General features: G+C 38.5%; 6 protein-coding genes across 10 annotated transcripts; all 6 read left to right on the forward strand.

The window, feature by feature from the left end:
• The first annotated feature begins 215 nt into the window (after positions 1-215).
• Positions 216-2,588, forward strand: LOC103858905 (putative pentatricopeptide repeat-containing protein At3g01580). Its single transcript, XM_009136356.2, has one exon. It carries the CDS (start codon positions 394-396, stop codon positions 2,320-2,322), a length of 1,929 nt encoding a protein of 642 aa, XP_009134604.2. The 5' UTR covers positions 216-393; the 3' UTR covers positions 2,323-2,588.
• Positions 2,589-2,702: 114 nt separating this feature from the next.
• Positions 2,703-3,757, forward strand: LOC103858906 (oleosin S1-2). The gene is made up of 2 exons (XM_009136357.3): positions 2,703-2,959; positions 3,053-3,757. The coding sequence occupies exons 1-2, from the start codon at positions 2,852-2,854 to the stop codon at positions 3,524-3,526; spliced, it is 582 nt and encodes a 193-aa protein (XP_009134605.1). The 5' UTR covers positions 2,703-2,851; the 3' UTR covers positions 3,527-3,757.
• Positions 3,758-3,984: 227 nt separating this feature from the next.
• On the forward strand, positions 3,985-6,429 carry LOC103858907 (phosphoenolpyruvate/phosphate translocator 2, chloroplastic). 4 transcript variants are annotated; one of them, XR_004456204.1, is made up of 9 exons: positions 3,985-4,651; positions 4,734-4,856; positions 4,943-5,095; positions 5,196-5,281; positions 5,372-5,453; positions 5,530-5,667; positions 5,749-5,826; positions 5,943-6,053; positions 6,177-6,410. XR_004456204.1 is itself a non-coding variant. In XM_009136358.3 (9 exons), the coding sequence occupies exons 1-9, from the start codon at positions 4,361-4,363 to the stop codon at positions 6,257-6,259; spliced, it is 1,164 nt and encodes a 387-aa protein (XP_009134606.1). In that variant the 5' UTR covers positions 3,985-4,360; the 3' UTR covers positions 6,260-6,429. The 4 variants fall into 4 exon arrangements, 2 of the variants coding, with proteins under 2 accessions (XP_009134606.1, XP_009134607.1); XR_004456205.1 differs by having other exon boundaries at positions 5,548-5,667; XM_009136358.3 differs by having other exon boundaries at positions 5,924-6,053; positions 6,177-6,429.
• Positions 6,430-6,635: 206 nt separating this feature from the next.
• On the forward strand, positions 6,636-10,388 carry LOC103858908 (DEAD-box ATP-dependent RNA helicase 14). 2 transcript variants are annotated; one of them, XM_009136361.2, is made up of 9 exons: positions 6,636-6,843; positions 7,054-7,381; positions 7,495-7,629; positions 7,701-7,769; positions 8,344-8,613; positions 8,711-9,061; positions 9,166-9,443; positions 9,530-9,886; positions 9,969-10,113. In XM_009136361.2, exons 2-9 carry the CDS (start codon positions 7,076-7,078, stop codon positions 10,111-10,113), a joined length of 1,911 nt encoding a protein of 636 aa, XP_009134609.1. In that variant the 5' UTR covers positions 6,636-6,843; positions 7,054-7,075. The 2 variants fall into 2 exon arrangements, with proteins under 2 accessions (XP_009134609.1, XP_033143130.1); XM_033287239.1 differs by lacking the exon at positions 6,636-6,843 and having other exon boundaries at positions 7,076-7,381; positions 9,969-10,388.
• An 8,744-nt stretch (positions 10,389-19,132) lies between these two features.
• LOC103858909 (transcription factor MYB57) lies at positions 19,133-20,253 on the forward strand. The gene is made up of 3 exons (XM_009136362.3): positions 19,133-19,408; positions 19,599-19,728; positions 19,816-20,253. Exons 1-3 carry the CDS (start codon positions 19,246-19,248, stop codon positions 20,147-20,149), a joined length of 627 nt encoding a protein of 208 aa, XP_009134610.1. The 5' UTR covers positions 19,133-19,245; the 3' UTR covers positions 20,150-20,253.
• A 234-nt stretch (positions 20,254-20,487) lies between these two features.
• On the forward strand, positions 20,488-25,191 carry LOC103858913 (phosphoglucan phosphatase LSF1, chloroplastic). Its single transcript, XM_033287240.1, has 15 exons — positions 20,488-21,076; positions 21,160-21,260; positions 21,327-21,789; positions 21,868-21,936; positions 22,015-22,136; positions 22,250-22,465; positions 22,542-22,647; positions 22,782-22,894; positions 23,064-23,208; positions 23,332-23,828; positions 24,081-24,138; positions 24,224-24,460; positions 24,539-24,646; positions 24,769-24,820; positions 24,935-25,191. The coding sequence occupies exons 1-10, from the start codon at positions 20,795-20,797 to the stop codon at positions 23,449-23,451; spliced, it is 1,737 nt and encodes a 578-aa protein (XP_033143131.1). The 5' UTR covers positions 20,488-20,794; the 3' UTR covers positions 23,452-23,828; positions 24,081-24,138; positions 24,224-24,460; positions 24,539-24,646; positions 24,769-24,820; positions 24,935-25,191.
• The last annotated feature ends 1,340 nt before the right edge of the window (positions 25,192-26,531 follow it).

Raw genomic sequence — 26,531 nt, forward strand, 5'->3', positions numbered from 1 at the left:
ATTATGCTTATCCTTGTTCGTATTTTAAGAATACAAACAAATAATCCAAATATCTGACCAATCAAAAGCCTACAAATAAGAGAAAGCATATATATAGTATTAACAAAAGTAAATGGACCTGCTGTTTAGACCAATTGTTACGGGCCCAGGCCCATTGTGTTTTAACAAATATATTGGCGCGCATGGGTCTGTCTGTCTATCAATGCTCTGCTTCTTCTTCTCCTCTCCCTCTCAAATTCATTTGCTCAATCAATCAAGCAAGAAAGCAATTCCCTAGAAATGAGAAAATGGATGGAAATTTTATAGTAATCTAGGATAATATCAGTTTCTTGGGAATTACTTTCTTATCAAAAGTTATCTTCTTTCGTGTATGCACGCCACTTGTTCGACGAAATGACCAAGAGGAGCTTATATCAGTGGAATACTCTTCTTAAAAGCTTATCCAGAGATAAACAGTGGCAACAAGTATTGTCTCAGTTTATCCAAATGCTTCGCTGCGAAGAAAAGCCTGATAACTTCACCATTCCAGTTGCTCTCAAGGCCTGCGTTGAGTTGCGCCAAATTAAGTGTGGAGAAATCATTCATGCGTTCATCAACAAGGATGCTTCGCTTGCGTCTGACCTTTATGTTGGCTCTGCTCTGATAGATATGTATGCCAAATGTGGGAGGATGACCCAAGCTTTGAGTGTCTTTGATGAGTTGGAGGAGAAGCCTGATATTGTCACGTGGTCTTCTATGGTTTCTGGGTTTGAGAGGAATGGTTGTCCCTTTGAGGCTGTTGAGTTTTTCAGGAGAATGGCCACGTCTTCCCATGTTAGTCCTGATCGGGTTACTTTAATCACCCTAGTTTCTGCATGTACAAAACTATCTGATTCAAAACTTGGGAGGTGTGTGCATGGTTTTGTGATGCGTAGAGGATTTGAAAAGGATTTGTCTTTAGTGAATTCACTATTGAATTGTTATGCCAAGTCGGGAGCTTTCAAAGAAGCGGTTCATTTGTTCAAGGTGATGGCGGAGAAAGATGTTATATCTTGGAGCACTGTCATTGCTTGCTACGTTCAAAATGGAGCTGCTGCTGAAGCACTGCGTGTCTTCAATGAAATGATGGGTAGCGGAACAGAACCTAGTGCAGCTACTATGCTCAGTGTGTTTCAAGCTTGTGCAGCTTCTCATGATCTAGAGCAAGGTAGGAAGAGCCATGAGTTAGCCATCAGGAAAGGCATTGAGGCAGAAGTGAAAGTCTCCACTGCTCTAGTTGATATGTATATGAAGTGTTTCTCCCCCGAGGAAGCTTATGCTGTTTTCTCCAGGATTCTGAAGAAAGATGTGGTCTCTTGGGTTGCGTTGATAAGCGGCTTTACATTAAATGGAATGGCTCACAGATCAGTTGAGGAATTTTCCAAGATGCTGCTTGAAAATAATACGAGGCCTGATTCTATTCTTATGGTGAAGGTACTCAAGTCATGTTCGGATTTGGGTTTTCTCGAACAAGCCGAATGCTTTCATAGTTATGTGATCAAATTCGGATTTGACAGTAACCCGTTCATCGGAGCCTCTCTTGTTGAGCTTTATTCGAGATGTGGGAGTCTAGGCAGTGCTTGTAAAGTGTTCGATGAGATAACTTTAAAGGACGTCGTGGTTTGGACCTCTTTGATCACTGGTTATGGAATACATGGGAAGTGCACTAAAGCGCTGGAGACGTTTACTCAAATGGTCGAGAGCTCAGAAGTTGAGCCTAATGAAGTGACATTTCTCTCAGTTTTGTCTGCTTGTAGTCACTCAGGTTTGATACACGAGGGACTGGGAATATTTGAGTTGATGGTGAGTCAGTACAGACTTGTTCCTAACTTAGAGCATTATGCTGTATTGGTTGATCTTCTTGGTCGTGTAGGAAAACTAGACACTGCCATTGAAATCACAAAGCGGATGCCTTTTTCACCAACACCTCAAGTCTTGGGTACTCTTTTAGGCGCGTGTAGGATTCATCAGAATGATGAGATGGCAGAAACTGTTGCAAAGAAGCTCTTTGAATTGGAACCCAACCATGCTGGTTATTACATGTTAATGTCGAATATGTATGGGGTTAAGGGAGAATGGGAGAATGTGGAAAAGTTGAGAAATGCGGTGAGGAACAGGGGAATTAAAAGAGGATTGGCAGAGAGTTTGATTAAGATAAAAAGAAAGGTTCATAGATTTGTGGCTGATGATAATATGCATCCTGAGAATGAGCCGGTTTATGGATTGCTAAAAGAGCTGGATTTGCATATGAAACAGGGCTTGGAAGATTCTGCGTATTTCCAAACTGAGGGAGGCAGCTTGTGATTCAGTGATCAGAAGCTTGAAATCAAGGATTTGTAGCAAAGTAAGTGATCAAAGAGTTATAAGAATGTGGAGATTCAATTCAAGCACAAGACAGATCTCGTTCTGCATGGATCTTGAAGCCAATTACATGATATGTACTAAGTTTGGTAAAACCAGTTCTTGGTCAGTCTCCTGCAGAGTCTGTTCGATATCACTTCGGGATTTTATTTTGAACTGATTAGCAGAGGGATCCCCTTTAATTGATGCGGTACGCATTCTTAATTGTCCGTCTCAGCCCGTTCATTGGTATCATCGGATTCGCAATCTTCCTCTCTTCCAAAGTTTCAAAAGAGGAAATGAAACTTGTTACTCATGCAAGGTTCTCAGGTGCCACGTCTCTCCTTTACGTGTCACGTTCTCGCAGCATGTCGCCCATCTATATTACAACAAACCCAATTCCATTACTTAAACCTTAAAAAGGCAGAAGCAACTAATCCGCAACATCTTGCTTTTAGTTTCTTGCGTAACAAAGATTTAGCTTGGAGGATTAATGGCGGACGTTCGCACACATGCTCACCAGGTTCAAGTGCACCCTCTACGCCAGCAGGAAGGAGGCATCAAAGTGGTTTATCCCCAGAGCGGGCCTTCTTCCACTCAGGTTCCTTTTTAATTACACCATCCTTGGAATCTCAGCATATATTAATACAACAAATATGAATATCATATGTATACGCTTTACACGTGCATGCAGGTTCTAGCAGTGATCGCCGGTGTACCGGTTGGAGGGACGCTGCTAACTCTGGCCGGTTTAACTTTAGCCGGTTCGGTTATAGGACTAATGCTGGCATTCCCGCTGTTCCTCATCTTCAGTCCGGTTATCGTACCAGCGGCCTTTGTGATCGGTTTAGCTATGACAGGATTCATGGCGTCAGGGGCAATAGGGCTCACGGGACTATCGTCGATGTCGTGGGTACTGAACCACATCCGAAGAGTAAGGGAACGTATGCCGGATGAGCTGGAGGAAGCAAAGCAGCGTTTGGCTGACATGGCCGAGTATGTGGGGCAGAGGACAAAAGATGCTGGACAGACCATAGAAGAAAAAGCTCACGATGTACGAGAGAGCAAGACTTATGATGTCCGAGACAGAGACACAAAGGGTCATACTGCCACAGGAGGAGACAGGGACACCAAGACAACTCGCGAGGTCCGAGTGGCGACAACATGAGGCAGCGTGTGTTTTGTGGTGAATAAAAGAGAGTCGCCTGTTGTGGTTCTGGTTTCTTGGTAGATAGGTGTTGTGTGTTTTAAGCTTAAAATGGTGTTCTGCTCTGTAAGCGTTCTTTGAGTGTTGAGTCAATTTTCTTTTTCTTTTTGTAATAATAATAAGTGAAAATGCATCTTGTTTAGCTATGTAAGTGAAAAAACAGATAATGAAAAATACATATATTAGCTGGTATAAAGCAATGGGACCATACTGATTATGAAATAAAGACAGCCAAGAAACGGTGGACTCTAAATTGATTGGTACCACAGGACTTAGGTGCATGCGTACATCCACATGTTTAAACCCGCCCTTTAATCACATCCATACGTTTCCCGCCTCCTTCTGACACTTCGAAATACATAGTTTACGACAAAACAATTATTATTAGTTGTACGTCAAAGTTTGGCTAGAGAGATTTATTCCATCTTATCAGCACAAATTAAACACGAAAACACTGTCGGCATAATAACTTGTCTAATATAAATAAACAATTAATTATCATTAGCACTCAAACAAAAAAAAACACAAAGTTGAGACATGATAACGAGAGGATTGAGGAGACAGAGTAGCATTCGATTGATTTAACACTCTTTAGTCTTTACCAATTAGAGGAAGAAGAAAGATAGAGAGAGAGAGAGAGAGAAAAGCTAGCAGGTGTCGTTTACTTGTGCTGCTGAGATTTTAACAAATGACAAAGAGGATTTACGTAAGATCTTTAACCATCTAACCATAGTCCATAGATCTGTCTATCAAAAACAAGAATCCACACAGCAAGAAGAAAAGGGGTACCAAGTTATGCTTCTAATAACTCCATATCCGAGACTTGTGTCTCCGCTATTAGCTACCAAGTCTACTCCTGAATCATCATTCACCAGAAGAGCCAGAGCTTCCTCTTCTTCTTCTTCTTCTTCCTCTTATCATTGGCCTTTCCTAACACCTAAACGTAGACTCAATGGCTTCAAGCTCAAGTCAGCTACAGTTCCGGGAGATGTGGAATCTGGAAGTTTGGTCAAAGGGCTGAAGCTAGGAGGCATGTTCGGAGTTTGGTATCTTCTCAATATCTACTACAACATTTTCAACAAACAGGTTCTCTCTATCTTTGATAGCATAGTCTTTTCAAGTTGAGTCACAATTGGATTTTGACTCCTGAATTTATTTGTTCAACCAGGTGCTTAGGGTCTTTCCATATCCAGCGACTGTAACAGCATTTCAATTAGGCTGTGGAACGTTGATGATATCAATAATGTGGCTCCTCAAACTCCATCCTCGCCCCAAAGTAACTCCCTCTCAGGTAAAATGAAATTTTCTTCTTGACAAAGTCCTGAAAACAGAGAGATTCAATTGTAAATCTTCTGATTACTCATTAAAAATCTACAGCTTCCAGCGATATTACAACTAGCAGCAGCTCACACATTAGGAAACTTGTTGACGAATGTGAGCTTGGGAAGAGTAAACGTCTCTTTCACCCACACAATCAAAGCAATGGAGCCTTTCTTCACCGTTTTGTTCTCTGTTCTCTTGCTCGGTGAGGTACGCAAAAACATATATAGACATTCTGATCCTACGAGTTTCTAATATTTGATCAGAGATTAAAACAAAAACGTTTTGATTTATATCTGTTGAGTGTCAGTGGCCGAGTTTATGGATTGTCTGTTCCTTGTTACCAATAGTCGCGGGAGTTTCTTTAGCATCTTTCACAGAAGCTTCTTTTAATTGGTATGCAACAACAACAGCTAATCAAAGCATTAATTCTTCTTGAAAAATGAACTTGGTTTGGTTTGAGTTGTGTTTTTTCCAATGAACCAGGATTGGTTTCTGCAGCGCAATGGCGTCTAATGTGACGAACCAATCACGCAATGTTCTCAGTAAAAAATTCATGGTTGAAAAGGTAACTTAGTAGTTTTATCCTCTCTCAAAAAACCAACCTTTGTTTCTCTTAATTGAAACCAGCAATTCTATTAAAGTTTGTTGTATTGAAACAGGAAGCTTTGGACAACATCAACCTTTTCTCTATAATAACCATTATCTCCTTTGTCTTATTGGTTCCTGTAGCAATCCTCATCGATGGTTTTAAGTTTACTCCTTCACATCTACAACTAGCTGTAAGTGACAACATATTATATCTCCAACTTTTCTTTTAAAAGGTCAAGAACTGATGGCTTTTGCGTATGGTTACTTGGCAGACAAGTCAGGGTTTGACTGTCAAAGAGTTTTGCCTCATGTCTCTACTTGCTGGTGTTTGCTTGCATAGCTACCAACAGGTTCGTAAGGTTTCAGAATTTAAAGATGGGTTTAGGTCTCGTTAATGAAGTTCCAATTAGCATCAAATGCGATTCAAAATTTACAAACACGGTTTAGGTATCTTATATGATCTTAGAGATGGTGTCACCAGTGACACACTCTGTTGGGAACTGCGTGAAGCGTGTGGTGGTTATTGCATCATCCATTCTTTTCTTCAAAACTCCTGTCTCGCCTCTTAATTCCATAGGTAACTTAACAAACAAATTAACTAGTAGTATATATATATATATATATAAAGTTTTCATTGATTGATGAATCTCCACTTGTTTGATGAGCAAGAGTCTGTTTCTACAATATCTTAACGCAACAGGTACGGCCACTGCACTAGCTGGAGTTTACTTGTACACCAGAGCCAAGAGAATCAAACCAAACCCAAACTCAAAATCTTCCTGAAGTTTCCTCTCTCTGGTTTTTGAAGTTTTTACTTGTAAATAAGAAAATTATAGAAGCTCTTTATCAATTTCTATTTATATTATGTTCTTTCTTTTTTTTTTGCTGTGTGTTCCCCCTCACATGAATGACATTTCATACAGCTTTTCACCAGGAAAAATCGGTTTCATTTATATTTTGTCTACTATCTAAAATAATTAATCAGCAAGAGTTAGAAATCTATTTCTTTCAACTATACTGTGTGGTTATTTATTAAAACAAAACAAAAATATAAATCATGATAAAATAAGAAATTAAAGAACGGGCCATGAAATAAAGTGTATAGGGTCCAAAAAGGCCCAAAAGAAGAAGGAGGCGGCTCGTTTAGATGGTGGATGGTTGGTTTATAATAAAACCTAACGAACGGGGACGTGGTCATCCTCCTCCACTTTTTTTCTCTCTCTCTTCTCTACGCTTCTCCCTTCCTTCTTCTTTTGTGGCGTAGATTTATAGAGAGAGAGGAAAAAAAAAAGAATCTGAAACCTCTCCAGCTCAGAGAATTTGACCGATTCCACATTCGTTTCCTCCATCGCGGCACTTGAAAACAGGTACGTCTTCTTCTTCCGTAGATTAAACTTCCCAGCCGTCGTGAATCCTGATTCGATTCGCCTCCTTGCTCTCTGTCGGTTAATTCGTGATTAAACTCAGATCTAGATCCGTGGTGGATCTTATCAATTTTGGATAGCTATTTTATGATGTATTAGTAGAAGATGATGATGATTCTTTGTATCTAATTGAGCTAAGTATCTCCTTTGCAGAAAACTATTTGATTAGCTTGCTATGGCTGCAACCGCTCCTTCCGCAGTCCGTTATGCTCCCGAGGATCATTCTCTCCCCAAGCCGTGGAAGGGACTTGTTGATGATCGAACTGGATACTTGTATTTTTGGAATCCCGAGACCAACGTTACTCAATACGAGCGACCTCAACCTCCTTCCAACTTACCTGTAAGCTCCTCCGCCTCCGTTCAGGTTCCTCAAGCCTCTGCCGTACCAAATGGTAGTAGCTATGCTCCTGCCAAGGGTGGTGATGATAAGTACTCTAGAGCCACCACTGACGGTGGGCCTAGGCGCTCGAGGTTTAGTGAGGTATTGACCTTGTGTATTACCAATCAATATGCTCTTTCTCTATCTTTATCTGGATCCTTGTTGTTATAAATAAATTGATTTTTGGCTCATGGAATTTGATTTATTTGTTACAGATTGATGACAGGAGTGGAGCGCCGTATTTGATTGGGGCTGCCAATGGACTTGGGAACTCTCTTCCTCCTTCATCTGCTCCAGTTAGTGATCTTTCTCCGGAGGCCTATTGCCGCCGTCATGAAATTACTGTCAGCGTAAGTATCTTCATGTGTCGTTTTGAATTACTAAAGCAATAACTGACAGTTTCTTTTTCCTTTTTCTTCAGGGGGGCCAAGTACCAGCACCTCTAATGTCCTTTGAAACTACTGGTTTTCCTCCTGAGCTTCTGCGCGAGGTAAGAATTTAATTTTGTAGCATATTGAAAATCACTAATGAACCCTCAGACCTAGTGTACTTAGTTATCCATGTTCTCCTACCAATAAGCCGAATCCTTTTTTTTTGGTCGAATGTATTGAGCTATCTTGGTTTTCCTCATATTAGACTCATTTCATCACCTTAGGTTTAACATTTAGATCAAAAAGTTATATACTATGCCATATGCACCCGTTTTCTCTCTTTTCTTTTGTTTTCACCAGGTGCGATGTTTGCTCCTGGGAGGAGCTTATGTCGTACACTGTACTACTACTTCTCTGAGGTCCTCGCAAAATATTTGGAGTGGGACCAAATTTTTTGGGAAGGGCTTCCGAAATCATCCAAGCTCGTGGTCGGGCCTGTTAATGGTGTTGTGATGTTTCATTTCACCACCGGGTCCAGACTGAAGAAGAGGCGCCCTCCTACTGCAGGTTTCATTTGTAATCTTTTGCCGCCTGCAAATGGGGGATGGTGCTTCTTCTGACATGAGTCATCACTCCATAAGCCGAAAAAGAAAATTAGTGCTCTCCCCTTCTCATGGTTTCCTGCTATCTTAGGTACTCAATGCAGGTTTCTCTGCTCCAACTCCAATTCAAGCTCAGTCGTGGCCAATTGCGATGCAAGGTAGGGACATAGTTGCCATTGCTAAAACTGGCTCGGGAAAAACTTTGGGTTACTTACTTCCTGGATTTATGCATCTTCAACGCGTCCGGAATGATTCGCGAATGGGCCCAACAATCTTGGTACTGTCTCCAACCAGGGAGCTTGCCACACAAATCCAAGACGAGGCTGTTAAATTTGGGAGGTCGTCAAGAATTTCATGCACAGTAAGTAGAGATCTCTGGTTTTTGTAAAGTGTCAACATGCTACTACTTGTCTAGTATCCTTCTAATGTATCCATGGTCTTTGTTATCTTTGTTTCAGTGCTTGTATGGTGGTGCACCGAAGGGTCCCCAGCTGAGGGATTTGGAAAGAGGAGCTGATATCGTGGTTGCAACTCCTGGACGGTTGAATGACATCCTTGAGATGAGGAGAATTAGTCTGCGTCAAGTATCTTATCTTGTGCTAGATGAGGCAGATAGAATGTTGGACATGGGTTTCGAACCGCAAATAAGGAAGATTGTGAAAGAGATTCCTACTAAGCGCCAAACACTTATGTACACAGCTACATGGCCAAAGGGAGTCAGGAAGATTGCAGCGGACTTGCTTGTTAACCCTGCTCAGGTCAACATTGGTAACGTCGACGAGCTTGTGGCTAACAAGTCGATCACACAGGTAATGGCTCTGACTTGATTCCATTGCCACCATGGTCTTGTTTCTGCTAACCATTCCAGCAAAACAAATCAATCTGATTGTTCTGCTTTTTATTCTGGACACAGCACATTGAAGTGGTAGCACCAATGGAGAAACAGAGGAGGTTAGAGCAGATATTGAGGTCTCAGGAACCAGGCTCGAAGGTGATAATATTCTGCTCAACCAAAAGGATGTGCGACCAGCTAACTCGCAATCTGACCCGCCAATTTGGAGCTGCTGCCATACATGGAGACAAGTCACAGCCTGAGAGAGACAATGTTCTGAATCAATTCCGCAGTGGCAGGACTCCGGTTCTTGTTGCAACTGATGTTGCTGCTCGTGGGCTGGACGTTAAGGACATCAGGTAGATATATTAGACAATTTATCCAAATTCGTATACTTTTTATATACATTTAAGTTAAACATACAATATTGTTGTTGGAATGACAGGGCGGTCATAAACTATGATTTCCCCAACGGAGTGGAAGACTATGTGCATAGAATCGGAAGAACTGGTAGAGCTGGAGCGACTGGTCAGGCATTCACGTTCTTCGGCGATCAAGACTCGAAACATGCTTCGGATCTGATCAAGATCTTGGAAGGAGCAAACCAGCGAGTTCCTCCCCAAATCCGCGATATGGCTGCACGTGGTGGCGGTGGAATGAACAAATTCAGCCGTTGGGGTCCATCTTCCGGAGGTCGAGGGGGCAGCTCTGGTTATGGTGGCAGAGGTGGCGGCTCTGGTTATGGTGGCAGAGGTAGCGACTCTGGTTATGGTGGCAGAGGTGGCTTTGGTTCACGTGACAGGTAAATGTTAAAAACATATTTACTTTGATTTTCTGTGTTAATGGAAGAAAATATGATTGTGAATATGTATTTTTATAATTAGTGGAATGGGAAGTAGAAGCAGCAATGGATGGGGAAGAGAGCGTGAAAGGAGTCGTAGCCCGGAGAGATTCAACAGAGTTCCACCTCCGTCTTCTACTGGATCTCCTCCTCGCAGCTTCCATGAAGCCATGATGAAACACCGATGAAAGGGAAGTGGATACAAAGGACAAGCTCCAGTCCCCGAGTGAAGAAGAAGAGGAAGAATGTGTTTTGAGTATTTCTACAATTGACATTTTTACATATATATTTTTGGCCGGTGAAGAACGTACGTGAAAAGCAAGCCACTCTAAGCCTCATTAAAAAACTACAAATGCTTGTTTTCTTTATGTAGTTTTTTGTATTTCTTTATAAACTCTTAGATTGTTGTTTTGATAGGTAAAACTTTATAATTTAAACATGATATTTACTTCATATTTCCTTATTATGTTTGTTAAAACCAATGTGAGAGCTTTCCATGTAAAACAGAGCACCCCAGGCTAGATAAAACCTCCGAAGTCGGCAAAAATCCATGAAATTATTAGCCGAAAGTCGAAACAACCATAGTACCTGAGGCTTAAAAACAGTGGTCCGTAGTATTGTATTTTAGAAAAAAGGAAATTTAATGATGAACTTCTTATGTGTATTCATTTTCAAAGGTGATATTTTATAATTCTAACTAGATTTTGATCCGCGCAGGCGCGCGGGTGTATATTTTAAAAAATATGTTGATATTTATTTTTTCATGTAATTATTAGGGTTTTACAAAATGAATCCAAGGAACAGAACCAATACCGATCCGAAAATATAGTACCAAACCCGAACATAAATTGGTTAAATATTCGAATTATTCAAAATTTTGTTATTTAGAGAACCAAATCTTATTCGAACCGAAGTATTCGGGTACCCGAATTTATCTAAAAATAGATTTATATACTTATATATATATATTAATTATTTTTAGATTTAAAATATATAAAACATTAAGAATGATACTTTTAAATTGGTTTGTATACTTAAAACTATATATATAGATAGTCAAAAGTAAATATCTGCAATAGTTAAAGTATACTCAAATCACCAAAAATACTTAAAATAATTATTGATTCCGTATCCAAAATTGTAAATCAAGCCAATTGATATGTTAAGCTTAAGTATTCTGATATATGTTATTCAAATTTATAGGTAATATATTATTTTATTTATAGATTTTGAGAAATTTAAAATAGATAATGATTTAAAACTTTAAAAATAATTTAAATGGGTTATCCAAACGTGAACCAAACCCGCAAAGATCCGAATCAAACTCAAACCAAAATTTAGAAACATCCTAACATGGCTTAAATCTTTGACTCCGAAAACTCGAAACACAAACCGATCAGAACCAAAACCCGTATGGGTGCCCGAAATCCCATCCCTATTCATTATTATATATCGTATACTGTCATCATATAATTAATCATATTTTATACGTACCATCATATAAATAATCATATAATTAATAGTATTTTATACGTACCATCATATAAATAATTACATATATTATATTTTTAAAACTTAATATGAAATATAAATACCATAATTTGAGTTGATATTTCAAATTGGGCTTTGTATTGTATTTTTATTATATATATTGACAACATTTTTTTATAATGGTTATTGAAAAATAGTTTAGTAAAAATCCATTTTTGAATATATGTATTATTTTTTAATCAATTTTTGATATAAATCAACTTTAAATTATTATTTTGATTTGAAATATGTGTATAAAGTTTAAATTTTGTTTTATGGTTAGTTTAGAAAAGAAAAAGTTTTAGGCAATTAGATTGACCCGTTTTCGTATATTTTAAATCTGGCTCAGATAGATAGTTTTTTTATAATATGATGGATTTTTAATTTTTTTTAATAACATAAACCCATTATTTTTTTTTTACTACTACTATCCTTGTTTCCAAACAAAATTAATTTTTTTTAAAAGACTACAATTCATGTTTCCAAACACTCCAAATTTTTTTAATAGTCCTATTCAAGTCTCCAAACACTCCAATTTTGTACTTGAGTTTTAATAAGATAGACTAGATCTTGATCCGCGCTCCCGCGCGGATGTTGGATTTAACTTGCCTTCAATGTAAATTTATAAACCATTGATTTTTTTTTTTTTCCCCAACCCATCTATAAACTAGATCAAGTGAAGAGTAGACGAGCCGGTTCTCCTAAGAGCACCTCCATCTATCTGGGTCTGATCTATATGGGTAAACATGTAGCCTATGTTCCTTGCATTCTTTGCTAGCGCATCTGCCCGACCATTACGGCTCCGAGAAATATGAGACAAACTCACATTCTCGAGGCCCTCCTGTATCCTCTGAAAAACCTCGATCTCTGTTGCGAAGGCTGGCCATTCCGCCGGGTTTGTTATCATCTCCACTAGATCCGAGCAGTCCGTCTCGAACCGTACCGAGGTTATCCTCATGTCTCTCATACAAGCGGCTGCCCAAAGAAGACCATCCATCTCCGCATGCAGGGCAGAGAGGCTCCTCTGGCACGCACGTAATCCGAAGAGTTCTATGTCCATTTGATCCTTAAGACTCCATCCTAATCCACTAACACTGCCATTATTAATCCATGATGCATCAATTTGGCAGGTAGGGATTTGGGCCATCCCAAGAGGCACTGCCTCAGTCTCAGTAGGGGGAGAGTCTTCCTGCTCTTCATTTGTTTCCTCCTTTTCGTTTGCTTTCCTCCAAACTTCTGCCTCCAGGGATGCATGTTGAAGGATATCAATTGGGGATACTTCTTTCCCATTGAATAGTTTATCATTTCTTGCCTTCCAAATGTACCAACAGATCCATGGGAAGGTATCGAATTGTGGTCTCAGGGGAGCCACCTCTTTTCTCTTCCAAAATAGGAAGTTCATATTTTGATATATGGAAGTACTCGGGAAGTAACCCGGAAGGGACGGATAGTCCGATAAAGCCCACACCTGAAGGGCTGGGGGACATTCAAAAAGAAGATGATTTATCGACTCCACTGGGCCAGCACATCTAGGACAACTCCTATCGGTGCCCATGTGTCTATACGTGAGTCTCTCTGCCGTGGCCACAGAACCCGAAATAGCTTGCCACAGAAAATGCTTCATCTTGCTCGGGCCCTTAACCTTCCACACCTGGCCCTGTAGACCTGTAATGCTTGGTCCGATGGCCCTTCCATGTAACAGACTCAACTTAGTCGATCGGAATAAGTCATATCCTGTTTTAACAGAATAAACACCTGATTTTGTATGATTCCAAACATATCCATATGGGGCAAGAGAGCCAGAGGGTTTCAGTCCCAGGATCAAGGGGATATCATCTGGATGAAAAAACTCCCGGAGGAGTTGTGTATCCCACTCCTTGGTATCAGTCCTAATAAAGGACTGAACAAGGAGTTGGGGTAGTCTGTATACAATGTGACCAGCAGGTCTAGGGGGTCTAGCCACTTCATCTGGAACCCAAGGTTCACTCCAAACTCTCGTATCTCGACCCGTACCAATTGTTTTCCGTAAACCCGAAATAAGTAACGGTTTTGCTGCCATAATACTACGCCATCCATATGATGGTGAGTATGTACGCCGATCTTCTAGTGGTGTAGTGTGATTATAGTATCTTCCTTTTAGAACACGTGCGAGTAATGAGTTTGGGTAATGGATCAGTCTCCACAATTGTTTTGCAAGAAGCGCTATATTGAAATCATGAAGATCTCGAAAACCTAGTCCCCCCAAATCTTTGGGGGTACAGATCTCGTCCCATGCTATCCAATGCAAACCTCTGCTATCTTGTTTTGAGCTCCACCAAAAGTTAGACGTCGTGCTTTTTAATTTATCGGTTATACCTTGTGGAAGCAAGTAACACGACATGACATATGTCGGATCTGCTTGCGCCACCGCTTTTATTTGTACTTCTTTTCCTCCTTTAGAAAGAAGTCTTGATGACCAATTGTTGACTCGTCCATTGAACCGATCTTGTACATAGGAGAAAACTTTCATCTTCGAGCCACCAATTTGTTCTGGTAATCCAAGGTACATTCCCATGCCTCCTTCTGAGTGGAACCCCAGAACAGTTTTAATATCTTGCTTCCGAGATTGTTCCACTCGATTTCCAAAAAAAATCGATGACTTCGATGCATTTAGTCTTTGTCTAGATGCATTTCCATATGTATCTAGGATGTCTATGATCTCCTTGCATTGGCTTAATTCCGCCTTACAGAAAAAAAGACTATCATCGGCAAAGAGAAGATGAGAGATCCTTGGGCTTGCCCTAGCTACACGTAGACCCGTAATCTTCTTCTCTGCTTCTGCTCCTTTCAGCAGTGAGATCAATGCCTCCGTACACAGAATAAACAGAAAAGGAGAGAGGGGGTCGCCTTGTCTTAACCCTCTCTTAGGTAGGATACGCCCTCTCGGTTGTCCATTGACTAAGACTTGATATGTGACCGACGTGACACAACACATAATGAGGTCAACCAGTCTTTCATCAAAGCCCATCTTTATCATCAGAGCTGCTAAAAAGCTCCATTCCACTCTATCATAGGCTTTGCTCATATCTGTTTTGATAGCCATGAAGTCTTCTCTACATCGTTGGTTCGTCCGTAGGGCGTGAAAGTTCTCTTGTGCTATTAGGATATTGTCAGTAATCAATCGTTTTGCCACAAAGGCCGATTGTGTTTCCGAGATCAAATGCGGGATAACTCTCTTAAGTCTCTTGCATAGGAGTTTAGATATAATCTTGTAACTGACATTACAAAGACTAATAGGTCTAAACTCAGTCATTTCCCGGGGTTTCTTCTTTTTTGGGATGAGACAGATATTCGTCTGGTTCAAAAGTGGGTCAAAACTACCCGTCGCAAAGAAATCACGGAGAAGTCTAATAATGTCTTGCCGCATCTCCCGCCAGAATTTTTGAAATAACTTGCTAGTCATACCATCAGGACCGGGTGCTTTGTCCGGGTTAATATCGAAAAGAGCTTTTTTAATTTCATGTTCCGACGGTTCCTCTAAGAGTAACCTATTGTCGGTATTGGACACCTTTTCTTGGATAAAGCGAAGTGAGACGTCTAGCTCTGTCGGCGAGGAGGTAGAGAAGAGATCTCGAAAGTATTGAATAGCTACGTTCTCCACCTCGATTTCACTCTCCACCAACTTCCCATGTTTGTCTTTGATACTGATTATCCGATTATGTGCTCTCCGTTTCTTTGTAATGGCATGATGAAATTTTGTGTTTCTATCCCCATACTTATGCCATTGGTCTCTGCTTTTTTGTTCCCAAAAAGTATTTTCTTCTTTAAACGCCAAAATCAGTTGTTTCCTCAAATCTTCCAATTCTTCTGTTGTAGTGAATTCATCATCCTGTGCGAAATCTATCTTTTCTTTGAGCTCTTTTATCAATATAGCAGAATTTGTAGGATTTCGCTTCTTCCATGAGCTAATTTTATTTCGACATGAGGTAACTTTTTGGTGAAAATTCCTCATTGGAATTTCATCAAATCGTCCCCACCCCGAAATTACTGCTTCCTTGAAGCCCGGCTTTCCAATCCATCTCTTGTCAAATCTGAAATTCTTTCGTGACCTCCTAACCCTAGACTGAATCCGTGCCAGGACCGGTCTATGATCTGATCCCCATAATTGTAAAAATTCCACAACTGATTGGTTGAATAAGGCATGCCATTCTTCATTTGCCACAGCTCTGTCTAGTTTGCATTTAACTTTCCCAGATCGTCTTTTTCCCACCCACGAGAATGAATTTCCTTTGTATGGGAATTCCATCATTCCACAATTTTCTAACATGATTCGGAAGGGGAGAAAAGAACTTTCTAAACGACGTCTTCCTCCCCTCTTTTCATGATTACCGGTGATCTCATTGAAGTCTCCAATCATAAACCAAGCTTTACTGCGTGTAGTACTCATGCGTGACAATCGTTTCCAAACTTGGTCCCGATGTCTGACAACAGGGTCTCCGTACACGAAAGTCATAAAGATATCGTGTCCTTCAAATCTAGTTTCAATATCAATCATATGATGATCCGCATACAAAATAGTAACAGATGGATCATCCATATAAAAAAGTGCTAAACCTCCGCTCCGACCAACCGGTTCAACAGTAAAAACATGATCATAACCAAAAGAAACTTGCACATCTTGCAAGACATTCCGATTGTTTTTAGTCTCCGAAAGAAATAAAAATTGAGGTAGAAAACAATGATAGAGTTCGTGGAGGTGCTCCTTGGTAAGGTCAGCACCCGGACCCTGACAATTCCACGCTATTGTGTTCATTTGGGGATCTTGGGTGGCTTGCTTCCCACCTTTGCAGTTTTTTTCTTTGTCTTTGCAGAAACATCTTCACTGCCTCCACCAGCAGTTTTATCAATTTGGCCCATAGAGGAGTTAGAGCCCAGCGCTGGCCCATCTTTGGTTTTAGGTGAGGCCCGACCCTTTAGCATGTTCCTCTTTCTCAATGAAAGTCCAGCAGCGTTAGGGTTCGGTGATCCTTTCTTCTTCTTGAACGGTGATTGCGATGAAAGGGCTGGTGGTTGCTGAAGATCGTTGCTGGAGCCAGGCCCTGTCGCGTTTCCCACAGGCCAGTTCTGCGTCTCATCAGCCTTCTTCTCCCCATCATACTCATTGGTGATCGACCCCGGCTTAGTCTTTGGGGGCATCGGCTGCTCAACCTCTTCTTCCATTGATTTTATAAAATATCAATTTATATTTTTATGTTTTGTAAAATATATTTAGAATATAATATATTATATTATAATATAAATGTTTGATAATAATTTTTTATTTGTACGTAATATTATATTTATAATTTTATAACTTGATGCAATTTGATGTAATTGTAATATTTATATATTAACCTATTGATTTTTTTTATTTATTTAAAAATGATTTAATTTTTAGGTTTTTATGAATTATTATTAATTTTATGATATTTGGTTTTCTTGAAAATTGTATTGTAGCAGATTAATATATACTATATATTACAGTTTGTGTTTTTATTTCAACAAAAAGAAATACCAATTCATTGTAATTAATTAATTAAAATTTTTGATTTTAAGTGAAGTGACAGATTTGTAAATAAGAAAGAAATACAATGGCTAAATGTGTAAATAAAAAGAAATATTGAATCTGCTATCTGTGTTTCCAAACAATTCTCATTTAATTTGCTATCCAAGTTTCCAAACGACAGAATCTGTAAATGAGAAAGAAATATAGTGACTAAATATGTAAATAAAAAAAAAATTAATCTGCTATCCTTGTTTCCAAACAACTTTCATTTTATCTACTATCTATGTTTCCAAACAGTACCAAAAGGTACTTCAGTTTTAATAATATAGACTAGATCTTGACCCGCGCCCCCGCGCGGGTGTTAGATTTAACTTGCGTTCAATGTAAATTTGTAAACCATTTATTTTATAAAATGTCCATTTATATTTTTATGTTTTGTAAAATATATTTAGAGTAGAATATATTATATTATAATATAGATGTTTGATAATAATTTCTTATATGTACGTAATATTATATTTATAATTTTATAATTGATGCAATTTGATGTAATTGTAATATTCATATATTAACCTATTGATTTTTTTTGTTTATTTATTTAAAAATAATTTAATTTTTTACAGTAGGTTTTTATGAATTATTATTAATTTTATGATATTATATTTTAAGTGAAGCGGCAGATTAGTAATTAAGAAAGAAATGTAATGGCTAAATTTGTTAATAAAAAGAAATATTTAATCTGCTATCCGTGTTTCCAAACAATTCTCATTTAATCTGCTATCCAAGTTTCCAAACGACAGAATCTGTAAAGAAGAAATAAATACAGTGATTAAATATGTAAATAAAAAAATATTTAATCTGCTATCCTTGTTTCCAAACAATTTTCATTTAATCTACTATCTAAGTTTCCAAACAGTACCAAAAGGTACTTCAGTTTTAATAATATAGATATTGATTTCCCAATCAAAAGAAGAAAACTTTGGAAAGGAAGTTTGGTGCGTCCAATGGCTTAGAGGAAAATACATGTCTTGTGTACTTTGATGATAATATAATTGGTGACAGCCTATTAATCTCTAAATGAACTCTAGTTTTTGTGGTTACAAATTAGTTTTCCTTTTATAACTAAACGAATCATGAACTCCTAAAATCTTAATTCAAAGCTCACTACATGCTCACACATGGTTTATTTCCCCATATCAATATTTTTCATTTATACGTGATAAACTTTTTTTTAATCTTAAATACATTAATCATTAACCAAAAAACACCTATTAGTATCATAAAAATCATAAAATTAAATATGATAGCTTCCGAATTACATTTAAATGAATACTACTTAGTTTTTAAACAAAGTTCAGTACAGTTTTATTGTAGTTAATATTTGTCTGGGAAAATAAACGAAAGTTGTTTGGCTATATTACTGGTCGATCTTGAAAAAAAATTTGATGATCGAATTTTATTTTCTCTTAGCCTCTTACAATAATTTAATTGAATTGTGAGCTGACACATCATTTAACCTTTCAGCCACAAAACTTCACTTACTAAATTTGGCATATGAATTACAGCAAACCCATCACAATTAATTGGCCAAAAGCAAACGCTATTACAACTTCCAAGCTATTTTCTTTCTTTCTTTCCACCTTTTTTTTAAAGAAATATCTTATTATAAAATGTAAAACCTAATTCATATACATGAAAAAAAAAAGTGTGGATCAAATAAAATACATTTAAGAAAGGGTCATCTACGTCGTTCAAAAAAAAAAAAAAGGGTCATCTACGTATGGTTAAAAAATGTGTTGAACGAGTTCAATTTAAGAAAAGACCTTCACTGGTTTTGAATACTAATTAAATATTGACTAGTATAAATATATAGGGTTGGGAATAGTCGTTATTCAACATATATTAAGATATGTGTCATGTTTCTGTCAAGCTTTGCTTTGGTTTAATATTGTACTTTCTTCCTTCTCACTTTCTACGATTTGTGTGGACGTGAACTAATCACGCCGAGATTTCATTACTTTTTAATTTAATATTTAAGTAATATAATCTTAGGCAAGTTATTATTTTAAGCTTTGTAATCAAATATTACATATTTTTATTAATTTTTATTGTATATGTTCACATATATGTATTCTATTACCATGGTCACAAGCCACTACAACCCTATAAAAAGAAAACAGTTGTTGATCAATCTTGCAGAAATAAACACACATGCATATATACAAACAGAAGAAAAATAAAAAGAACTGATCAGAAGAAAAAAAAAATGAAGAAGACAGGGAGATCAGGGAAAGAGAGAATAACATCTCAAAAAGAAGAAGAAGGAACAGTGAGGAAAGGGCCATGGACTATGGAAGAAGATTTGATCCTCTTTAATTACATACTTAATCATGGTGAAGGTCTTTGGAACTCTGTCGCCAAAGCCTCTGGTAAACCAAAAACATATACATACTTTATTTTCCTAACAATATGAAATTGATGTTTTGTTTTTAAAAAGTTTGTAAAATGATTAGAAGTAGGTTGATATAATTGCGAATAATGACATACAGTCCCACATGTTTTTTAATTGGTTATGTTCTGATAATCAATTATATATTATGTATGTATATAATAATTAAGGTCTAAAACGTACGGGAAAAAGTTGTCGGCTCCGGTGGCTGAACTATCTCAGGCCAGATGTGCGGCGAGGGAACATAACAGCAGAAGAACAGCTTTTGATCATTCAACTTCAGGCTAAGCTTGGAAACAAGTATAGTTAGTTATATATTACATGACATGCGTACGTATGTAATTAATTAGTTTGATTAGAAAACTTACGGGTCTTAAATGAATATAGGTGGTCGAAGATTGCGAAACATCTACCGGGGAGAACGGATAACGAGATAAAGAATTTCTGGAGGACAAAGATTCAGAGACACATGAAATTGTCGTCGTCGAAAACTATGAATAGTCGTCACTGCTTGGGAAGTTCACAGAGCTCGGTGATGACAACAACGGACCAAGGCAGCTCCAGCAAAGCCTCCCATATGGCTGAGAGTTTAAAATCCACAGAGACGATGACGACATCATATAATGTGATGGAACAGTGTAACGACAGTTACTGGAGCGTTGAAGATCTATGGCCCGTCCAGTTGTTTAATGATGACCACCACCAACACCAATTGCTTTAATTATATTACAAAGATATAATGAATTTAAATGAATGATTATGATGAATTTGCTATGTTCTTTGGTTTTTAGACAAAAAAAAAAAATCACTACACATTATTAGCAAGTTAAGCCATATCTAGTAGGTCCTCCTAGTTGATCACGAGACTCATCAAGAGCTCAAACTAGAACCTGACTGATCTTAAACCAAACAGAAGAAAAACACAATAGGAAACTGGAATACTAACTTATTTAAATCACAAATTTGAATGTTTTGTGCACAAAAGCACATGATCTGTATAAGATCAAATAAGAGTTCACCATTTTGGAGATAACAAAAAAAAAATCAATTATAGTTTTACAAAAGTAATATCAGTTACATCCTTATTTACTTTTCATACTGATGTTGTAGCCATGTAGTGAACTTACTTCAAGTCAGTCCAAATTGGGATTAGATATTTATCTGCACTAAAAGTCGAGTACACGTGTCACGTCGTAAGTAAAAAGGAAAGCTAGACACTTCCACGAGAAAGCGGGACCCATGTGAATCCACGTGGATCACTTGTTCCTTACCCCCTCTTGTTCATCTGCCGCCTCGTTTTCTGCTCACAGTCTCCAAGTTCCATCGTAGCTCCCTCCCTCCGTCCACATTCTCTGATCAATCAACCATGGCGCATCTTCTTCAACAAATCTCCGGTTTCGGAGCTCTCGAACGATCTCCTCCGTCGCTTTTGATCGGATCCGGGAACGGGAACGGCCGCGTATTCGGCGGGAGAGGAAAGGTCGGGTTCAGCAGGCGAAAGCTCGTTCTCAAGGTTGTTGCGATGTCGTCTTCGTCTACGTTCAAGATGAATTTGAATGAGTATATGGTCACGCTCGAGAAGCCTCTCGGGATTCGCTTCGCTCTGTCAGCAGATGGCAAGATCTTCGTCCACGCCATCAAAAAAGGGGTAATTCAATTTTGAATAAGGAGTTAAGGAGTCTCTCTCACTCTCTGCATTGTTCTGAAGAGTGAAATTGAGTTTTTGTGTAGAGTAATGCGGAGAAGGCGAGGATCATTATGGTTGGAGATACTCTTAAGAAGGCTTCCTCTGGTGGTTCTCTTGTCGAAATCAATGATTTTGGTGATACCGAGTAAGAGCTGTGGCTTCTGAATGCTTTTATGAAGTTTGTTAGTACTTATTTGAGTCTTTTTTTTAGGAAGATGCTGGTAGAGAGAAGTGGATCGTTTAGCCTTGTTCTTGAAAGACCATTCTCCCCGTTTCCTATTCAATACCTTGTTCACTTGAGCGACCTTGATTTGCTCTATAACAGAGGCCGCGTCTCCTTTGTTACTTGGAACCAGAATCTTTTGTCATCCAATCTCAGAGCAGAAGCATCACAAGGCAGTGGCAACACTGGCTATGCTGCTTTTTCCTCCAAATTCTTTACTCCTCATGGATGGAAACTTTTGACCAAAAATAGCAGTTCCTTTCAGTCAGGGACGCAGAAGAACATTCTTTCTCCACCTATCAGTCCAATTGTCTGCGTCTTTTCAGAACAAGACCCTGGAGATGGGGAGTGGGGTTATGGTAATTTCCCTCTAGAGGAATACATCAAGGCCCTTGACCGATCCAAAGGAGAGCTTCATTATAACCATGCTCTTGGAATGCGTTACAGTAAGGTCTGTAAAATTTAGTTTTCTAGTTCATGTTCTTTCCCTTTCTTTGTTCATTCTTCTCTTGTTGGCACCATTTTGCAGATTACAGAGCAGATATATGTTGGCTCATGTATACAAACAGAAGATGATGTAGAAAATTTATCTGACGCAGTGAGTACTTAATAAAAGTTGAGAAATTTGATTGATATTGGTTTTGAAAAATATTTGGTTTTGATTGGTCTGCTTTAGGGAATTACTGCTATACTGAACTTCCAAGGTGGAACTGAAGCTCAAAACTGGGGAATTGATTCACAAAAAATCAACCATGCATGCCAAAAATCTGAAATCTTAATGATCAACTATCCTATTAAGTATGCTAAATTAATATTTCATTGAGGATTCTCACGTGTGTTTCTTTTCTTAGCGCTCTCTCCTCAGGTGTGAACAAGAATGATAATTAATAGTCTTGATCTTTTGGTGCCAGGGATGCAGATTCCTTTGATCTGAGGAAGAAACTACCACTTTGTGTTGGCCTCTTATTACGATTACTTAAAAAGAACCATCGTGTGTTTGTAACTTGTACCACTGGTTTTGACCGGTCGTCAGCTTGTGTGATTGCTTATCTACACTGGATGACAGATACCTCTCTTCATGCTGCTTATAGTTTCGTTACAGGATTGCACGCTTGCAAACCTGACAGGTTTTCGTTCATTCTTGATCATTCATTAGCTTAGTACAGACCAAACCTCATTAACTGATATTTATTTTTATCACAGACCTGCAATTGCTTGGGCAACGTGGGATCTAATTGCAATGGTGGACGATGGCAAACATGATGAACCTCCAACACACGCTGTGACCTTTGTGTGGAATGGACATGAGGTGATTATTGCTTCACACGCTTTTATTATTTGTTGGTGCAATTCGTACAGTAACTTCGTCTTGATCTGTAAGGTTTAACAACAACTCGACTGGTCTCTATGGTTTAAGTTGGACCTCGGTTTGCTTTGTGACAGGGGGAGGATGTATTGTTGGTTGGGGATTTCACTGGAAACTGGAAAGAACCGATAAAGGCAACGCACAAGGGCGGTCCACGTTTTGAAACAGAAGTTAGGCTTTCACAGGGAAAGTAAAGTCTTGCCTTCTTTATCTTTTCCCACTTGTACTTATTCGCAAGGTCCAACAGAGCAGAAACGTTCCATAACCTTCTTGCATCTGCATGTTGGTTGAATTCTGGTTTGGAGGGATCAGGAAATTGTTCTAGTTTATAACATTGGTGATCGTTGACAATGTGGCAGATACTATTACAAGTATATAATCAATGGCGACTGGAGGCATTCAACAACTTCACCAACGGAAAGGGATGATCGAGGAAACACTAACAATATAATAGTAGTTGGAGATGTTGCTAACGTCAGGCCTACCATTCAACAGCCAAGAAAGGTTAGTATTTACACTATGAACTAGTCGTGTTCTTGATACAAAGAAGCAAAAACTTGTATAGATAATAACTGGTAGACATTTATGTGAAGAAAGCTCTTAAACGATGTTTTTTGGTTGTTGCAGGATGCAAATATCATAAAAGTGATAGAGAGAGTGCTGACAGAGAGCGAAAGGTTCAGGTTGGCAAAAGCAGCTCGGTGTATTGCATTCTCAGTCTGTCCAATTAGACTTTGTCCAAAATAGTTTTTTTTTTCTGTTTATTTATGGGCATAAACCAAATATTACTTCAACAATGAAGGAAAATACATAGTAAACACATTATAAAATGAGTTATTTGATTATTCAGAGAAAAACTAATCAACAAGAAGTAGAAAATTACTCTCCAAGTATAATCATACTGCGTGCGTGTGTTATCAACTGAAGCAAAATAAATAGAAATCATTTAGAACGGGCCATGAAGTAAAGTTGCATTGGGTCCAGAAAAAAAGCCCAAAGAAGAAGGAGACGGCCCGTTTAGATTAGGGGTGGATGATTTGTTTATAAATATAAACCTAAATGGGACGTGCTCATCCTCCACTACTACACTCGTTTACTCTTGAGCGGCACTCGTAATCAGTCAGGTACGTAGAGAAAACTTCCCAGCAGTCGTGAATCCTGATTTGATTCGCCTCCTTGCTCTCTGTTGGTTTTATTCTATCGAAAACTAAGATCGAATCGTAGGCTTTTACGTGTTTCGCTTTGCTTAATTAGTATCTATATTTTGACAGTTACCATGCATTAGTAGAACATGATGATGTTAGATCTGCACTTGTTTGCTTCTTTTGGCACCCACTGATGATTGTTGGCTCATCTTATTCAATTACTATTTGCAGGAAACCCTTTGCTTTGCTTGCTATGGCTCGTCGTGACTCTCCTCCCAACTTTGCTCAAGTATCTCTATAAGCTCCCTCATTTGCTTGTTTTTTTTTTGCATATTTTTTTTAATAATAATAATATTCTGAAATGTAATCCTCAGGACTCATGTACCATCGAGTTTGACGGTGCTTCCAGAGGAAACCCTGGAAGAGCAGGTGCAGGAGCCGTTCTCCGTGCTCCAGATAACACTGTGCTCTTCCGTTCTCGCGAGGGTTTAGGCTCTGCTACAAACAACGTTGCTGAGTATCGAGCTCTCAATCTTGGCCTCGAGACGGCTCTTAACAACGGCTTTAGAAATGTGCGCGTCCAGGGTGATTCACAGCTTGTCTGTAAGCAGGTCCAAGTTCGACTCTTTTCTTCTTATGTGTGTTCCAGTACTCGTTTGTGTTGTTAGTATCTGACTATTTGTCAGCAGGTTCAAGGTGAATGGAGAACCCACCACCCGAAAATGGCTGAGCTTTGTGGACAAGCACAGGAGCTGATGAGTCAATTTGACTCATGTGATGTTCAACACGTTCCCAGGGTAAAGCCACTAACCCCCTTTTCTTTACTATCCTGCTGATTCTGATCCATTCAGTAGTTAACTTCGTTCTTAATACATTCAAAGTAAAGATGGCCGTTAACTGTTAGCTGTCTTGTTTACAGGAATTCAATTCAGAGGCTGATGCTCAAGCTAGCCGTGCGACCAATCTGGCACGTAAGTTAATTAGTCTGTGATTTGTTTAAAAGGATATGGATTCCAGTTTCTTTTTCTTATTATAGTAACCGAGGTTTTGTGTTTTCTTTTCATGTGAATTCGATGCGTATCTAGAGGGTGAAAGTCAACAAGATATTGCAGGCCGCGGCTATGGAAGAAGGGGATACTAATATCCAAGTGGAGTAATATGCTTATTCCTGTCTTCTTGTTTTCTTGTTTTGGGGAATCATGTCTTTTAGCATGTTATGTGTTAACATGATGATGAACATGCTCTTCTCTCTCTCTTTTGCTTTGTCCCACGGCATGTTGACTTTCCAAGAACATGTCTATGTCGTCTACTGCTACTTATTCTATCCAATAAGTTTTCCATATAATACTGTTTTCTTAATCTTCTTTAAAATATTAATCCTTCCTTATAGTCATAGACTGTACATGTAAGGGTTATTTAGTCATATTAGTATCGATAAATTATTACCAATAGATATAGACTTCAGTGGGAAGTAGAAACTGTTAAAACCAAACTGAGATTTTTTTTTTTTTTTGGTAAACAACCAAACTGAGATTTATCAACTGGAAAAATAAAAGCCAAACGCAAGGAAGTTAGATCACAGAGGCATAGCAAACTATTTACACCTTCTCTGATTGTTTGTAATCTGTGTATCTTTAGCATTAACAAGTGTAAAAAAACAAAAGGAAAGAAAGAAGGTTCAGTCATCTCACACGCTTTTACTATTTGTTGGTGCAATTCTTGCAAGAACCTCTTGATCTGTAAGGTTGACAACAACTCGACTGGGCTCTATGTTTTAAGTTGCACCCTGGTTTGCTCTGTGACAGGGGAGGATGCAGAGCCGGGTCCTGGGCCAAGCCTAACTAAACATTTTCCTTGGCCCTCCAAAAATTTTGGAAAAATTTCTTGAAAGATTTGTAAGAAAAAGTATTAAGCTTCCAAATTTGTAAAAAAAATATTAAACTTCTAAATTATTGAAATCTTTATTAAATCGTCTAAAACCATCAAAATTTCAGGGCCGTCCCTGGAAAGATGTATCGTTGGTCGGCAATTTTACTGGAAATTGGAAAGAACCGATAAAGGCAACGCACAAGAGCGGTCCACGTTTTGAAACTGAAGTTAGGCTTTCACAGGGAAAGTAAAGTCTAAACTTCTTTGATTTTATACCATTTGTGCTTAGTCTCAAGAAACGTTCCACAATCTTCCAGCATGTTGGTTTCGAGGGATCACGAAGGTTTTCTAGTTTATAATAACACTGGTGATCGTTGACAATGTGGCAGATACTACTACAAGTATATAATCAATGACGACTGGAGGCATTCAACAACTTCACCAACGGAAAGGGATGATCGAGGAAATACTAACAATATAATAGTGGTTGGAGATGTTGCTAACGTCACGCCTACTATTCAACAGCCAAGAAAGGTTAGTATTTACACTATGAACTAGTCGTGTTCTTGATACAAAGAAGCAAGAACCTGTATAGGTAATAACTGGTAGACGTTTATGCGAAGAAAGCTCTTAAACAATGTTTTTTTTGTTGGTTGTTGCAGGATGAAAATATCATAAAAGTGATAGAGAGAGTGCTGACAGAGAGCGAAAGGTTCAGGTTGGCAAAAGCAGCTCGGTGTATTGCATTCTCAGTGTGTCCAATTAGAATCTGTCCAAAATAGTTTTGTTTCAAAAAAAAAAATCTGTTTATTT

Source organism: Brassica rapa, chromosome A03 (assembly GCF_000309985.2).
Source record: "Brassica rapa cultivar Chiifu-401-42 chromosome A03, CAAS_Brap_v3.01, whole genome shotgun sequence".
In the NCBI taxonomy this organism is placed as follows: domain Eukaryota; kingdom Viridiplantae; phylum Streptophyta; class Magnoliopsida; order Brassicales; family Brassicaceae; genus Brassica; species Brassica rapa.

Bases quoted from the DNA above. Each gene is read 5' to 3' on its own strand.
- LOC103858905 (XM_009136356.2), top strand. From the start codon at position 394: ATGACCAAGAGGAGCTTATATCAGTGGAATACTCTTCTTAAAAGCTTA.
- LOC103858906 (XM_009136357.3), top strand. From the start codon at position 2,852: ATGGCGGACGTTCGCACACATGCTCACCAGGTTCAAGTGCACCCTCTA. The intron at 2,960-3,052 runs GTTCCTTTTTAA...ACGTGCATGCAG, and splicing joins GCGGGCCTTCTTCCACTCAG to GTTCTAGCAGTGATCGCCGG.
- LOC103858913 (XM_033287240.1), top strand. From the start codon at position 20,795: ATGGCGCATCTTCTTCAACAAATCTCCGGTTTCGGAGCTCTCGAACGA. The intron at 21,937-22,014 runs GTGAGTACTTAA...GGTCTGCTTTAG, and splicing joins TAGAAAATTTATCTGACGCA to GGAATTACTGCTATACTGAA. The intron at 22,466-22,541 runs GTTTTCGTTCAT...TTTTTATCACAG, and splicing joins CACGCTTGCAAACCTGACAG to ACCTGCAATTGCTTGGGCAA.
- LOC103858909 (XM_009136362.3), top strand. From the start codon at position 19,246: ATGAAGAAGACAGGGAGATCAGGGAAAGAGAGAATAACATCTCAAAAA. The intron at 19,409-19,598 runs GTAAACCAAAAA...ATAATAATTAAG, and splicing joins CTCTGTCGCCAAAGCCTCTG to GTCTAAAACGTACGGGAAAA. The intron at 19,729-19,815 runs GTATAGTTAGTT...AAATGAATATAG, and splicing joins CAGGCTAAGCTTGGAAACAA to GTGGTCGAAGATTGCGAAAC.
- LOC103858907 (XM_009136358.3), top strand. From the start codon at position 4,361: ATGCTTCTAATAACTCCATATCCGAGACTTGTGTCTCCGCTATTAGCT. The intron at 4,652-4,733 runs GTTCTCTCTATC...TTGTTCAACCAG, and splicing joins ACAACATTTTCAACAAACAG to GTGCTTAGGGTCTTTCCATA. The intron at 5,096-5,195 runs GTACGCAAAAAC...GTTGAGTGTCAG, and splicing joins CTGTTCTCTTGCTCGGTGAG to TGGCCGAGTTTATGGATTGT.
- LOC103858908 (XM_009136361.2), top strand. From the start codon at position 7,076: ATGGCTGCAACCGCTCCTTCCGCAGTCCGTTATGCTCCCGAGGATCAT. The intron at 9,444-9,529 runs GTAGATATATTA...TTGGAATGACAG, and splicing joins CTGGACGTTAAGGACATCAG to GGCGGTCATAAACTATGATT. The intron at 9,887-9,968 runs GTAAATGTTAAA...TTTTATAATTAG, and splicing joins GGCTTTGGTTCACGTGACAG to TGGAATGGGAAGTAGAAGCA.